At 44.2% G+C, this 15103-nt stretch overlaps 1 protein-coding gene across 1 annotated transcript in view; it reads left to right on the top strand.

Annotated features, from left to right (window-relative positions):
• LOC133975495 (RIMS-binding protein 2-like) overlaps positions 1-5781 on the top strand; it is a 56889-nt gene extending 51108 nt beyond the window's left edge. The window contains exons 19-24 of the mRNA XM_062413460.1: positions 1136-1299; positions 1507-1675; positions 1759-1859; positions 2078-2149; positions 2587-2751; positions 4790-5781. Coding sequence (XP_062269444.1) covers positions 1136-1299; positions 1507-1675; positions 1759-1859; positions 2078-2149; positions 2587-2751; positions 4790-5020 — 902 coding nt within the window. The 3' untranslated portion in view covers positions 5021-5781. The remainder of the gene's footprint in view (positions 1-1135; positions 1300-1506; positions 1676-1758; positions 1860-2077; positions 2150-2586; positions 2752-4789) is intronic.
• Positions 5782-15103: the final 9322 nt, after the last annotated feature.

Genomic DNA, 15103 nt, shown 5'->3' with positions numbered 1-15103 from the left:
ACTGAAATGGTGGACCCACTGGCAATCCATGGCAGGGGTCCAGGATGAATGTTTCCACAGTTGCAGATGATAAATGATTGATGGACTGCTCAGTGAATGCATCACTCACTGCACTGAACTGATGCCTGCCATATACCCCTTCCCTTAGTGGTGCAAACACACCTACGACACTTATCACGGGAGCGTTTGTGCATGAAATCCTGAAGAGAAGGTCGACAGTAAAGAATGACTCCACTGTCACTGCCTTTTGTTTCTTCAGATGTTTTATTGGACATTTGAGTTTGAAATACCAGCTGCTTGAAATGCAGTTGTCCTACCAACACATAGAACAACGGTCCAGCTACCAAACCTTGTGTAGGTTGACTGAGACGTGATGATTTTCACATCATCATCAGCTCCACAGTATAACACTTTGCTAGCAGCTACATTCTCCACAACACCTCTTCCATTTCTGCTTTAGATCTGCTGCCATAACTGTTGGCAATGTGTGGAGAGATACTTTAACTTTCACTAAATGATCTGTTTTATTATTTTTAGGCTTTTTTTGTAGAATGCACGTTAGTCCTGTGTGTTGTTGATGTTGTCAAGTCCCTGAATCACTTCTCTGCATTGCACCACGTTTTTGTCTTGCTCCTCATTTGTCCCTCACTGCGTATCCAAATATGAAGAAGGTGTCACATGTAGAGTTTGTGTGTTAGCGGGTGCATGTGTAGTAAATGATTAAAGTAGCTGACTGAGCACAGATTTCTTCCTGCATGCTTACAGGCACAAATATGACTGGACAAGGAAATCAAATCTGTCATGCAACACTACATGATCAAATCAATAAGATTTAAAAAAGAGGGGGAAATCCTCCTCTCCTTGATTTCCTTTGATTGAAGCATGGCTAAGCTACATCACGATGTAAACGTGTAGATTTATGTATTAGAGTTATTTACTATAGATGTACATGGTCACCTGAGTTGTGTTGCTGAGCCCTGAGATCTGCTGCACAGCACAAACACAGGCGCATTTAACAGGAGACAAAAATTCAAAAAATCTATAAAAAAATCAGTCTCCTACAAAGCAGCTGTTTCCTGTCGGCTGCCCTGTCGAGTGATGCAAGCGTTTGTTCTTTGTCTTTCGTGTTTTAAAGAAGGATACAGGGATCGCCGCTCGCCCACGTACTATGACGAGTCCGAGACTGAGGAGACGTTCCGGATCTTTGTGGCGCTCTTTGACTACGATCCTCTCTCCATGTCACCGAACCCCGACGCAGCTGACGAGGAGCTGCCCTTCAAAGAGGGGCTGATCATTCGGGTGGGGGTTTAAAGACTCACTCCATTCCTGACCGTTTCCTCCTCCTCTTTGTCTTTAAGATGTGTCTAGACTAGTGGAAGTTTGAGTGCTGAATCTTTATCGATACCATTTAAGTAGAAGGGAAACGTAATACTATAATAAAAGTACAGTATGTGTTTAATAGCTGGAGCTCTAAACATCGCTTTCTCTCTCTCGCTCTCTCTCCAGGTGTATGGCGATAAAGACACAGACGGTTTCTACAGAGGAGAAGTGAGGGGCAGGATGGGGCTGATCCCCTGTAACATGGTGTCAGAGATACGAGCGGAGGACGAGGAGACCATGGACCAGCTCATCAAACAGGGTTTCCTGCCACTCAGCACCCCTGTGGACAGAATAGGTATAACACACTCTTACACACAATAATAGAGGTGTTAAATGTTGCCGAAACACCTCTGGTTAACATTCTATTACCGCTTCCAGAGCAGAACAGGAGAGGCCTCCGTCGAGATCAGGCCTCGAGGAGGATGGTGGCTCTGTACGACTACGACCCCCGAGAGAGCTCCCCCAATGTTGATACGGAGGTATCGCTGCTGAACACCAGACACTAACTAATACCTCCAACATTATATTTCTTTACCTTTTCAAGATGCTTAAATCTTTATGATTAATGCCTCATGTTTGTTTTGGAAATTTTGTTTCACACCATTCTAAACTCAGAAGGTTTAACAGCTTACGTTGCATCATAGAAAAACACGAATGAGTCTGTATGTTGTAAACTCGTCTCTTTGTCTCCTGATAGGCTGAGCTGACCTTCTGTGCTGGTGACATCATCGCTGTGTTTGCCGACATCGATGAAGACGGGTTCTATCACGTGAGCAGCCTCCGTGTTTGCTTCTCCCATTTAAACACTTAATATCTTAATGATTTGTTCAAAAGCTGAACTGAACCGACGACAAGTTGTAGATTAATCCCTTTAAATCTCATTAGACAAACAAATATACAGAGTTAAATCTTTGGAGGTGTTGACAGGTGAATTATTATTTCCCTTTAGACGGAGCCAGGTGCTGTTTGTTTGTGCCTCCTGTTTCCAGTGTTTGCTCCAGCCTAAGCTAACACCACATATTCTCATCAAGAGAGCAAATGAGCACACGTCACAAAATGTCTAATTCTGCGTCTGATGCACAGCTCTCTTTTCTTGTGGAGTATATTATCGAAGGAGGAGAATATCTACAGTGTCAAAACCGTAGCATATTTGGAAACTGAACTAACATCAACCACGTTTCCTCCTCTTCTCGTTTCCGTCCACAGGGTGAGATGAACGGCCATCGTGGTCTGGTTCCCTCTAACTTCCTGGAAGAAGTGCCTGATGACGTGGAGGTGTATCTGACCGATACTCCGTCCCACTACCCCCAGGAAGAGCCTGCCAACCGGCCGCCCGCCAACTCTGCTGCCGCCGTCCCCGAGGGCAAACGGGTACATCATCATCGCCGCTCTCAGCGCTAGGCCCTGTGTTCATCCATCCTCCGTCCTCTCTCTTGATTTCCGTCTCTCGCTTCCTCCACTTTGCCGTCTGTGTGCTGTTCATTGTGTGTGTTTTTTCCATGTGGTGACAGTGGTGACTCTGTACAAACTAACAGCTCCCCCGCCCTCCTCCCCTCTCGCCCTTTTGAAAAGGGGACAAAAATCCCGTGTTGACACCTTTCTGAGAGAAAGGAAGAAGCAAAGCCTGACAATGGACAGAGAGAGGATAGACTGTGGGAGCTCTGTGGGTGACTTATGCATGCAGCACTGGTGGAGGAGGACTTGAAAAAGGCTCAGCTCGGTCCTCACACAGCGTAATTTGGTACCTCTTTGCACTGAAACACAAAAACATTGTGGTTATTGTGTATTATAAAAAAGAAGTGCTTTATTTACACAATTGCTACCCAATGACACGGAAGAAGAAAAGTTAAACCAGAGAGGAGAAGCATGCCTTTTTCAAACTTGATACATTTTATATTACCTTTCTTGGCTCGACTGCTGTATTTCCTTAAAGAGGCTTTGTTTCTTTATGTATATTGCACACACATCAGATCTATTTTTCAGCCATGTTGACAGTGGATACGCCATGTTTGCTCTGCGCTCAAGAGACAGAACTAACCGCAGCACTGAGACATCCATACTGTATTGTTACAATAAACAATAAAAGAAGAAATTGGATATTAAAAAACATTCTTTTTTTCCTGCTCTGTGTTCGTGTGTGTGTGGTTCGGTGTTGTTTTCATGGTGGTGTTTTCTTTCTACCCGACGGTGACGATGCTGCCACGTCTGATTTCGTTTTTTTGTTTTTCCTCACCCGCTTGGCAAAACAAAACAAAACAAACAGAAGAAGATTGTTCATTTCACACCATAAGTGGCTCTGTCTGCCTCGTACAGTAAGTCGGCAACTTGAGATACCAAACTCGCGGCTCTAATGCACACAGCCGGTCACAGGAGAGGCTTTTAACACGCTGCCGTAATGGAAAACACAGGTTTCCTCAATGCTTTGCTTCCTGGTACCAGTCAAATCAGGAAGTTATTTACCTCTGGTGTTTGATCAGGTACATATGAAAATGTACACATTTAATTGAGACAAATAAAGAAAAATAATTTCTCACAGCTCCGAGAGCCCTGAAAAGAATAATTCAGAGTTTGAAAGGTTTGATATTTATGACACGTTGTTGATGTGATCCACACTCAGATCTCATGATAGAATACAAACAAGGGCGTAGAGTTCACAGCTCCGCCAAGGCCCAACACTCCCCTCTTGAAATTTAACTTCACCAAATCTGGATTTCTATTTGGATCTGCAACAACTTCAGACTCGCACTCCTAGATATCAGTCCCCAAGATCCATCATTATTCAAACCAGTACTTCGTTGTCCTGTTAACAATCCACTCCTTGGTGGAGGAAACAACAATCTTCATTAAAGTGTTGCAAGGTGCATCGTGCTGCTGCATTAGAGGAGAAGCCTGGTATCTACAGTTGTCTCCCTGGGTGTTGTTCTGTATATGATCGTACTGTATGTTCCTGATGGTGGACCCCCCCCCGCCCCCCAGCTCTGTGGTGTGCTAACTCCGGCATTTGGTGGCTTCCTGCTCAGTGTTTCCTCTGCATACATGTACTGTGTGTGAGTGTGTTTGTGTGAAAACATGACGTTTATCTCTTCTGTCAAATGAACAGGTCGATTATCACTAGTTAGTCTTTTAAGTACTGTTTAAAATGTGTCATCAGTGATTTAACCTGATTCTGTGGATCTGATTCATCCCTAAAAGCAGCTCCCAAACAGAATCTGCTTCAACTTTGACAAATATTAAGTCTTTTTATGATTCAAAATGAATTTCCCCAAATTAGTTCTTGCCTTTGAATTGGTGGTTGACCCCCACCCCTTCACCACAGACCGACCACAGGCCGTGTGACAGTGTCAGTTCTCTTGTAATACGCTGCCCCCCCCCCCTGCCTCCACACCTCCCCCATCGCCTCTCTCCCCAGGTCACCACAGAAACCTCCGACACGGCCAACAACTCGGACGCCGCGCCCGTCCGAGCGCCGTCCCCGATCGTCCGGCCTCTCCTGCCGGGCACCATGAGGCCCCTCAGTCCCATGAGGGCCCCCCACGTCCCGATGGACCCCCGGGACCCTCAGGACCTGGCCAACAAGAAGAAGAAAGGACTTCTTTCCAAGGGGAAGAAACTGCTGAAGAGACTCTCCCCTGTGAAATAGGAAAAAAAAGCAAAGCATATATGTGGAATATGTGCCGACACGCCAGGCTCTGTATATTGCATCCATACAATCAACCGAGAGGATGCAGACTGAGGGAGCCTGTCTATTCAAATATAACCAGTGATAGAATTATTCATGTTGATCCACTAAATGATGTAAAGTGCAGTGCCAAAATCAAAGAGAGGGGGTCACCTGCAGACACAACATATTACTGTGATGTATTTTAAAATCCAGAAGAAAAAAACAGAAAAAAAAAAAACTAGGATTTTCATGACACGTATTTCTCTCTTTTCTTCACCGTTCAGTCAAAGAAACTCTTTATTTCAAGCAGGGTAGCTGTGAAAACAAAAGCCACGTTTCCGACGAGCTTTTTTCTCAGCCAGAACTTTACAAAAAAGAGATGAACATTTTCCTGGAGTATTCACACATCACCACAAGGCACCGTGCTCCTCGTGTAGACCACACTGTTCCTGAAGCATTCTGCGAAAGCAATGCTGGCTGCTAAACTCTTAAAAAAAAAAAAAAGGCTTTATTCAGTGCAATATCACAGAGAGGTGGTAGCATATGTGTGGAGGGAGGAGGATTTCCACTCGTGATGCAGCAGAGAGACTTTTTTTCTGCGATGGGGGGGGGGGGGGTTGAAAGAGGAGAAGAAGTTGAGCGGCAACGGGGCATTAACTTCAGAAACACAAGGCGAGCTCAGCTGTGTCAGTGGCCTTTATGAAAACAATGTGACATCCCTCGTCTGATCACAAGGCTGATTCACACCACTTTGTCTGTTGTTTTTTTTTTTGGGGGGGGGGGGTATGGTTTTACGACAGGTTCGCTTGTGCTTTGTCTCTTTTTCTTTTCTTGATGAAATAATTAAGACGTGTTTTCGCTGTCAAACTGTCATGAAACGCCTAGTTCAAGACAAAATTGTGTGTCTGTCTTCCTATTGCACAAAGGTGGGTGTTTTTGTCTGACGACTGGTGAGACCTGTGTGCGTGTGTGAGTGTGTGTGCGAGATGCCTTCATGTTTTTGCACCCCTCATGTTTCTTGTTCACTTCTTGTTCCCCCTGAGGGGACAGACCATGTCGTTACTGGTCCTGTGATGTAGTGCTGTGCTGCTGCCTCCATCTCCATCATGTCTTTGCTTCAGAGGGCCCACGTCAAAGCCTCTCGGTGAAACCACAACTCAGACCCACAAGCTCTAAAGGTCTTTGGAGAGAAATGTATTCAACACTCATCCTGTACACGACAGAAGTACATAAGGTCTATATCATACAAATTCAACATGTTGCAGAATCATCCACAACACGACCTCTACTTTACCAACGTGATCTTAGATGATTTAACAGCTTGCTGAAAGTCTGTGTCCTCCTGCTGCTGCTCCATTTAGTTTGATGACTCACTGAATGTTTTATACATTCAATCGAGTCTTTAAAAAGCCAAACTCTTATATTTGCATAACGCCACTAAAAGATCTGCAGCAGCAAATGTGGTCGGATCAGCAGAAACGGTGATATCCTCACATCCCCTGTCGTTTATCAGTTTCTCCTGTAATTTACTGTCAAATACAGAACCTGAATCTGAATGAAGACACATTGACTTTCAGCTTTTCACCTTTTATTTTAAATATTTAAAAAACCTCTAGTTCCTTTTTAGTTGACACCCTTTATTAAACACACATATCCTGCTTTAGTTAGAATCTCAAATTGAACCTTTTTTCTTTTCTGCTACAGTTCCAATCGAAAACATGCAGCTTAGAGAGTTAATCATAGATCCTATGGAAGCCCCAGTGTGACAAAAGTGTCTTATTTTTGACTTAACATTGAATGATGTTATTCAGAAAATTATAATGACAAATGAAAATCTGAACTCTACTGGTCACATACAGCACAAAATTCAAATGTATTTTTTCAAGTAGCCAAAACACAACTTACTTACCTCTCCGGCTTTCAAGGACACGGCGGTTGTGTGACAGATTATTGGGACGAGTGCTTTAAATAGGAACTGAGACTTGGAGTCCACATACTGAACCAGCATTGTGTGTTCTGTGCTGGTGACTGAAACTAATGGGATTACCGATGAGAGGGATAACTTTGATGATTTAAAATGATCTATGTTTAGTTTGAAACGTCCATCCTGTCAATCTCTAGCTTTCCTTGATGTCACGTTGCACTTGAAGAATGAGTCAGCCCCGAAGTTGATTATGTGAAATGATTTACTGATACTATATGAATTGATGAAATGCAATGAAGGTAAAGTTCCCACCGGCAATAGGTTTACATCCATTCTTCTTGTTCCAAAGCTGTTTCTGTATAGTTTCTCGTTCCGTCTCTTCTTGCAGTTGAAACAACAATCCGTCCCAGAACCCGATCATTCTCACGTGACCGGGTGGAGTGTCTCCACACCGTAGCTCTTTTTGTACTCGGATCCATTTGTAGGCGATTTCTAAACGTTTCTACTTGATTTGACGGCAGCCTTTTTTTTTCCAGTGCACTGAGATCTCCTCTCCTTGTGACAGACTGCAAGCGTTCTCTCCATAGTGTCCTTTTGAAATCAGATGTATCGGTCCACCGTATGTGCTTGCTTTGTGAAATCAAAGTTTTAAAAAAAGGAACAGAAAAAAGAGAAATCATTGGACAGTATTTATGGTGATTAATTATGTGTGGGTGTGCATGTGAAAAAAATAGCCAACAACTTTTATAACCAAATTAAATTTGATATTTTTTAGAAAAGTCATTGTTGATGCTCATTTTGTGTCGTTGTGAATCTTCAGTGTGTTCCCGCTGACGGGTGCAGCTCGTGTTTAGAGCTTGTTGAGCACAAACATTCAGCTGCACCAGGTTCCATACACTCACAGATATCAGACCCTTAAATGTTCCTGATGTTTTCATCCAGATCCATGAATGATTCCCCAGGAGAACAGTGAAAATGTTGAACCCGGCCCTATCTCGCAATGTTAAAAGAAATAACAAGAAATGACTTGATTGGAACCAAATATGAAAGGGTTCTTTCCTGACTCATACCACTTCCTACCAGTAATTTTTGTGGTAATCGGTTCAATCGTTTTTGTATAATCTTGTTCACAATCACACAAACAAACCAAACACACAGAGGTGAAAACATGACCTCCTCGGTGGAGTTAGAAATGTGACCCTTTGTGATTCTGACCCCATCTAACCATTCACATATCTATCCATCCATCTATTAATCTATCCATCCATCGATCCATCCATGATCTATACCTCTAGGGGTCACAGAGGGCTGGAGCCAATCACAGTCGACATTGGGCGATAGTCGGGTACAAAATAAAAGACGTCAATATAGTAAACAGATCAAATACAATACTGTGTACATCAGAAGTCCATACTGTACATGTATATGTATACATAACTTATTGCACATTTTCAAGAGGTGAGTAAACAAACGTTGCACCAGCCCATCCATGATTAAATGTAAATATATCATTCAAAAACACAGATGATCCTTCACTTAACTCCAGCTGTTATCTATGTGTCATAGAGCAAAATCTAAATCTGCAGTCACACTTTTTCTGCTGCGAAGAGTTTCAGCTTCAAACAGTGAAGTCTCCTGACATGCACAGACCTGGTGTCAGATTATAATAACCATCTTTCAAGGTTATATAATTAATTCATAAAAGTTTACTTGACGACTGGCAGCAGAGGGGAAAGAGAATTAAACAATTTCCCGTCACGTTTTTTATTTCCTGTGCTGACTGATGGCCGTCCGGCTCTTTATCTTTCATTATCACGATGTCGCACATATTACTGGGGGCTTTAAATTTAAATAAATGCATTTAATGTTTTATTTATGATGTCAGGGACGTTATATATATGTGGACACTGGAGTGTCTGAAATGATGGAGCCGAGCTCCTCGTGCAGATTCGTCCTCAGTGAACCTGGGTTTGTGTTTGAGGATCAACATCAGACACCTCATGGGTTATTTTGCGGCTGCACCGAACAAAACCACTCGTCCAACTTGTTTTTAATAAACGAAGAGAGAGGCTCCACCGTCTATTTGCGGCTCTCATCGGCAGAAAGCTTTTCAATAGCAGCCTGTGTCCTAATGGGGTCAGTCAAATGTATTCCAGCTGTTTCTCTGTGGATTTGCTGGTAATGACTGCTCATAACGCTCAGTGGATCTCTGAATGTGAGGCCTGAGGCTTTGAGAGGCGTCGGTAAGAGGTCAACACACGTTGGCGTAATAATATACAGAATGAATACCTGCCAGGTCACAGGTTACTTATCAGGACCTCCTCTGTTTGTCAGATTTGATCAACGGCTCAGATTTATTTATTAGACATGATTTCAATACAACGAGTGGAAAGTGCAGTGAAATGAAATTTGAAGTCTGACATGTGTTCACTCTCTGTTTCTCTGACGTTTCAAAGTTTGAGATCCACACCTTCAGTTATCTACCAGTGATTTGTAATGCATTACTCTAGGTTAGTACTTGTTTGTAATCCCCCTACAGAGACAAGTGTTAGAGCCACAGAAACAGATCCTGGAGCCTGTTTGTTTGTGCAAACATACGAGACAAGATAAAAACTTTATTGATCCACGCACCGGGGAAATTCACTTGTTACAGCAGTGGACGAGGAGTCAGAATGAGGAAGACGAGAGAAGAAATATATAAAAAGGCACTGGAATAAAAATAAAAAGAATAACAAGAAAAACTGCTTTGTCTCTTGCTACGTCCTTGAGAGAAGTCAAAGTTGTTGATTCTTTGTGAATATATTACTTTATATTACTTGATTGCTAGGATCACTTCTAGGTATTTATTCTAACCTCTGTATTTGTTCAACACTAGTGACACATATTAGTGTTTGTACAGTTAATAGACACTGCAGTGTATAACATGTATATATATATATATATTTAATAAATTACTATTATTATCAAAGAAATGTCATTCAAACATCAGCCCAAAAATATCTCAACATTTCCTTTTCCACCAGCTGTCATATCAGTCACATGCTGGCACATGTTCAACAGCGTTCCTGCTGTTACCCGTGTGTCCTCGGGGGGGCAGCAGGGCTTCTCAGATGGCCGCTGACAGTGTGAGATGTGACTGTGCTGAGGAGAATCACATCTTCACTGACAAAACCTGTACATCTCACAAAGTGTCGAGAAAAACATTCAAAAACCAGACGGCTGAACCCTCCTCCTCCTCCTCCTCCTCCTCCTCCTCCTCCTCTTCTCTCTCACAGCCTGAATGTGCTTTGTTTCATTCTAATGATGGCTCCAGCAGGAGGAGAAGCTCCAGGACTGAGGAGCAGAGGAGGAAACTCTGCAGGGCGATGCTGTAACACCCTCTCTGTTCTCAGGCAGTCAAAGCAACAGTGGAGATTGCATTTGTAAATCAATGAGTCTTTGTTTGGTGCTTCTAATACATTTTCCCTATATTCTCCTCTTTTCCTTGTCCTTCATCCCCCCCCCCACCATCTCCCATCCACCTCCTCCTCTCCTGCCCTGACTTCCCCTCACTATCCCTCAGATCTTTATTGAGCTGTAAGTCTCTGGAGTCCCTCGAGGGCCGGCGGATGTTTAAAATTCTCGCCAGTTGTAACCTCTCCATCACTCGCTCTTCGTTCTCTCTGCCACGCCACCAGGGGGTGTGGGGTGGGGTGGGGGGGGGGGGAGTCATCCGTCCTCTGCTGGCCTCCCTGAATATTTCACAAATCCTCAGTTAAACTCTCTGCGTTCGTTTGACCCCCCCCCTCCTCCTGAAATCACAGCGGGGCTCTCCCAGGTGAAACATTTTAATTTGGACTTTGATTCACTCTGAGACCTTTGTCATGTGTTGAGCTGCGGATTTCCTCTGAAGTCTGGGAACCTCAAACTTCGTGGAGAGCTGTGTGGTACGGAGAATCGGGGGGGGGGGGGGGGGGGGATGGATACAGATAATATGTGAATATATCCCTCATAGCATACATGCATGGCAGTATTAACTGGCTAGAGGACCCTGGGGCAAATATGAATGCTTTCACAGCCAACATAATTTTACTTAATCATATCGTTAAGTGTTGAATGCGTAATTACCAACAAATGTGCGATTAATGAATTCACCACGTGCTAATGGCAGCACAGTGAGCCTCCAGTCTTTGGGGCCTCTCTGGGTGTCTGACCCTGGGGCCGGTGGCAGCTTTTCCTGGTTGGTGGTCGGGCTTTACATGAATAAAATCAAAATAACGTCTCATGCCTGATGTATCCAAAGTAAATTATGCAACATATCCAACCTTTAAAAACACCCATGGAAACATCAGCAGTGACACATGACCCGGTGCTGTGACATGACCTGGAGCTGGGCACAGAAGGTTGGACATATAAATCCTTTTTTCAGCTCAGATGAGAGAAATGCTCGACAGAAAAGCGAGATCGGGCTGAAAGTTCACCTGTCTCCATCCATCCGCAGCAGCGTAATGCTTCTCCCTGCAGCACGGGTGGAGGCGAGCCTCATACCTGTCCATCACAGGCTCTGAGGGCAGAGTGACTGTGGGAGCAGATATCACCTAAGTGCTAGCTCAGTCGAGGCATCCTGCAGAGGTGGAAAACTGATGTTTATGGCAGCCACGCTCCAAGAAGGGCGTTCATTTGTCATCAGCTGAAGAATGTTGGCTGGAGTCAGCGATGGGAGGCTGCCAGGGCGCCGGGCCTCGCCTCGGTGATTCATCTTGGGCTGCATGGAGACGTCCACAGGGCACAGGGTCGGCTGCAGAGCCCTCAGAGCTCCAGCATCTCCAGCGCTGAAAAGACCGACTGCCCCTCGGCTGCCTGTAGCACCAAGTGTTGTTACACAGGTGTAATGACAGCTTTATGTTCGGAGACCGGACTCCAGCACTCCCCAGAGATCAAAGTAGAGAATACAGAAGCCGTTTGCAATGATTTTCCATTCACAGAGCCTCATGAATGCTTATAGCTCCAGTTGACCTGGGGCTTCTTCAACTACTTTTTCAGTTGTTATTATTTTCCAATATATTCGTGTTGATCTGATCCTTGTTTGATTGATTGATTGGAGTTAATTTTATCACCATTAGTCTGAAGGGGAGGGATAAGAAGTATTGAGGAATGATTAAAGTGGAACACTGCTGTAGTTCAACATCCATCACTGAGCTGGATTAGTGTCAGTAAAAGTTAATGGATCCACTAATCATACGCTGACCCCAGGACAGGCTGCACTGACTCATCACAGGCTGGTCTCAGGTCAGCTGGAGGTCAACCTACAGGTAAAAGCTTCCCCTGGTATAATCTCTCCTAGTTTGTTCATATTCATATAGATATATATATATATATATATATGTAGCTTGCCTCTGAACAGCACCAATTTTAAGATATTCAGTATATTTAATGTATTTTAGCCACTCATGTTTGTTATTTGGTGTAGATGATGCTCCTATAACTTCAAGCATGAACCATCCATGTTATCATGTTTTGATGTTTAATCCAGATTCATAAACACATTAAAACTCATCTGCAGCTGCAGCAAAGAATCCATGTGCAGATTCTACTGTTCCTGCCATTGAGCCCTGATGTGAAATCGTTATTTAAAAAGTGAAATTCTGGAAATACAAGTGCAGCAGTGAGAGGCATGAGCCTATAATAAGTTTTATCCTCTGGGGACCACGAATGTCTGCACAAAATGTAATGGAAAACTATCCAAAAGTTGTGAGATACTTCAAAGCGGTGGATAAGCCGAGCATCAAACATTTGTAACTCGTCGTGCTGGTGGTGTGGCTCAAAAGAAACAGTGTCGGTTTCAGCTCAGTTAGGCACAGTTTCATATTTAAAAAAGGAAAACGAAAGAAAATCATTATAAATAATTGCAGGGATTTAGGTTTTGGCCCAGTTTGCTCCTCATGAAAAAAAAAAAATATCCCAGAACCTTTGGGCCACCTGGCTGCAGCTTCATCCCCGGAGTCCCCCACAGAGCATGTGACCACCTCTCTGTCATCTGCAGCAGCACCAGCAGCGAGCTGCGTTCACAACACTACAGAGATCTGGAGACGTTCCCAGACTCCGGAGCTGGAAGCCTCTGCCTCTGTCAGCTTTAATAATCACAACCAGCCAAAAAAACACACGAGCAAACTGCTTAAATTAAAGCTCAGTGACTTGAAACTGAAACGCGTGTGTGACGTCCCTGCACTGTAAACATCAGAGACGTGTGTACAGTCAAATCAAGTTCCTCTCATGAGATGATCCAGACTCTGTTAGTTCTTCAAAGCTTCATTGGTATTTAGAGGCCCCTGAATGTAACTCGGAGCCACACATTTATTTTAATCAGCCTCTGCTGTCAGGAGACAAAGTGTTTATTTGCCTTTGTGCATAATGCTGTCACCCTGGCACCGGCGCCACCAGCAATAAAACACCCACTGAGGCGCTGCATGGGCGCAGTGGACATATTCTGTCAGTGAAATGCATTTGTCTCAGAGAACAGGTATTTAGTGGGACGTCTGACAGAGGAGAACACAAGACCAGTCCGACCGAGCTCATTAAACCCTCTCTGTGTTCTTTACCATAAATCTGATGTCGGCATTTAGTCGGATGTCTCCGTGCAGAACCGGAGTAGACGGATGCCGCGGTGTTTAAACTGCACCCTCCCCCCCCCCCCCCCCCGGCTCGCTCCCAGACACCGGGCTGCTCGTTTTATAGACACCCTGGTTTTAAGGGCACCATGTTATTTCAGTGCCGGCTTTGAACTTTCACTGGTGCTCAGTGTACCTCATTATGGAATTTATGTCAAGGCGGATGAAGTGATACACACACCGAAAAAAGTGCTAAGAAATTAAATGTGGCCTGGAGGTCTGCAGTGCAGTCGCACAGAAAATATCTGTAATTCACTTTGTAGATTCTGAAGGAAACCTCACATCTGTAGATACCGCATGGACACGTGTGAGACTTTCTCAGATTCTCTATAAGCACAGGGACATTATGTGGTTGAGCGGGCGACACATGAGAGTAAAGAGGAGTTGCTGATCCTTTGTACCTTGTTGCCAAATATATGCTGTGCTGTGACACCACAAGGCTTTAGTGCCGGCATCCATCTGCTGCATCCCACTCACCGAGTAGAGTCCGATCCCATGTGATGCCGGACTGAGACTGTGCAGCTGACAGCTGGCAAAACCTACACAAAACTTTCACTTCTCTCCAAAACTGTCCGGAGTAATGTCACAGCTCATACATCATGATCACGTCTCCACACATATTAGATTCACTTCATTGGCTGCCTGTGTTTGAGAATTGATTTAAACATATGGCTGTTGACCTTCAAGGCAAAGTTTGGCATCTCTCGACTGAGCGACTCACCTGCCGGGAGTCTGAGATCCTCTGATGAAGACCTCAGATATACCAGGGGTCAGGAGGACTGAAGATGACGAGGCCCCTGCTGTCAGGGCCCAGGCCCTCGGGAGTGGTTCACCTCAGAGAACTGTTTTTAAATCATCTCACAAAACCTAGTGTTACCGATTAGCTGTGGCTTGATTGTTTTGGTTGTTGTTGTTTATTATGTTTATTTATTTTTTATTGAAGGCCTCCCAATGTCACATGAACATATGCACATTTATTTTTTGTATCCTCTTTTAACAGTCTGTAAACAATAATACTAATAGTAATAGTAATACAAAATATTTTCTTTCAAAGTATATACTTTTCTTATCTTCAACAGGTAATAATCAGTAGGATCTTTTTAATCTAAACAACAGAATCGTGTTAAATCAACATCAAAGCGTCCCGTGGTGAAATCACTGATCCCCCCCCTTGACCTCATGTGCATTTCATTTGCTCGAGGCTCTTCCCTTCCCCTACCGGCGATTACCCACGTGGGTCTCGTAATCTGTCAGAGCGCACATGTTTACTGATTTCTATTATGGGAGTAGTCGTGCCTGTTGCTGTCCTGCCGTGCCAACCAGAGCCAGACCCGAGTCAGAGCCCGAGACGTGCCAGAGCCGTGCCAGAGCCTGGCACCACAGGGGGAAGGAGTCACCAGACGCACCAAGGAGACGCGTTCATGTGGACGAGGAAGTGAACCAGTGTGTCCTTCATCCTCTCCAGTCCCGAGGAAGTCCCTTCACCGGACT

This window comes from Platichthys flesus, chromosome 19, assembly GCF_949316205.1.
Source record: "Platichthys flesus chromosome 19, fPlaFle2.1, whole genome shotgun sequence".
In the NCBI taxonomy this organism is placed as follows: Eukaryota; Metazoa; Chordata; class Actinopteri; order Pleuronectiformes; family Pleuronectidae; genus Platichthys; species Platichthys flesus.
The sequence above is the reverse complement of the archived record's forward strand: the minus strand, read 5'-3'. Positions and strand labels throughout refer to the sequence as shown.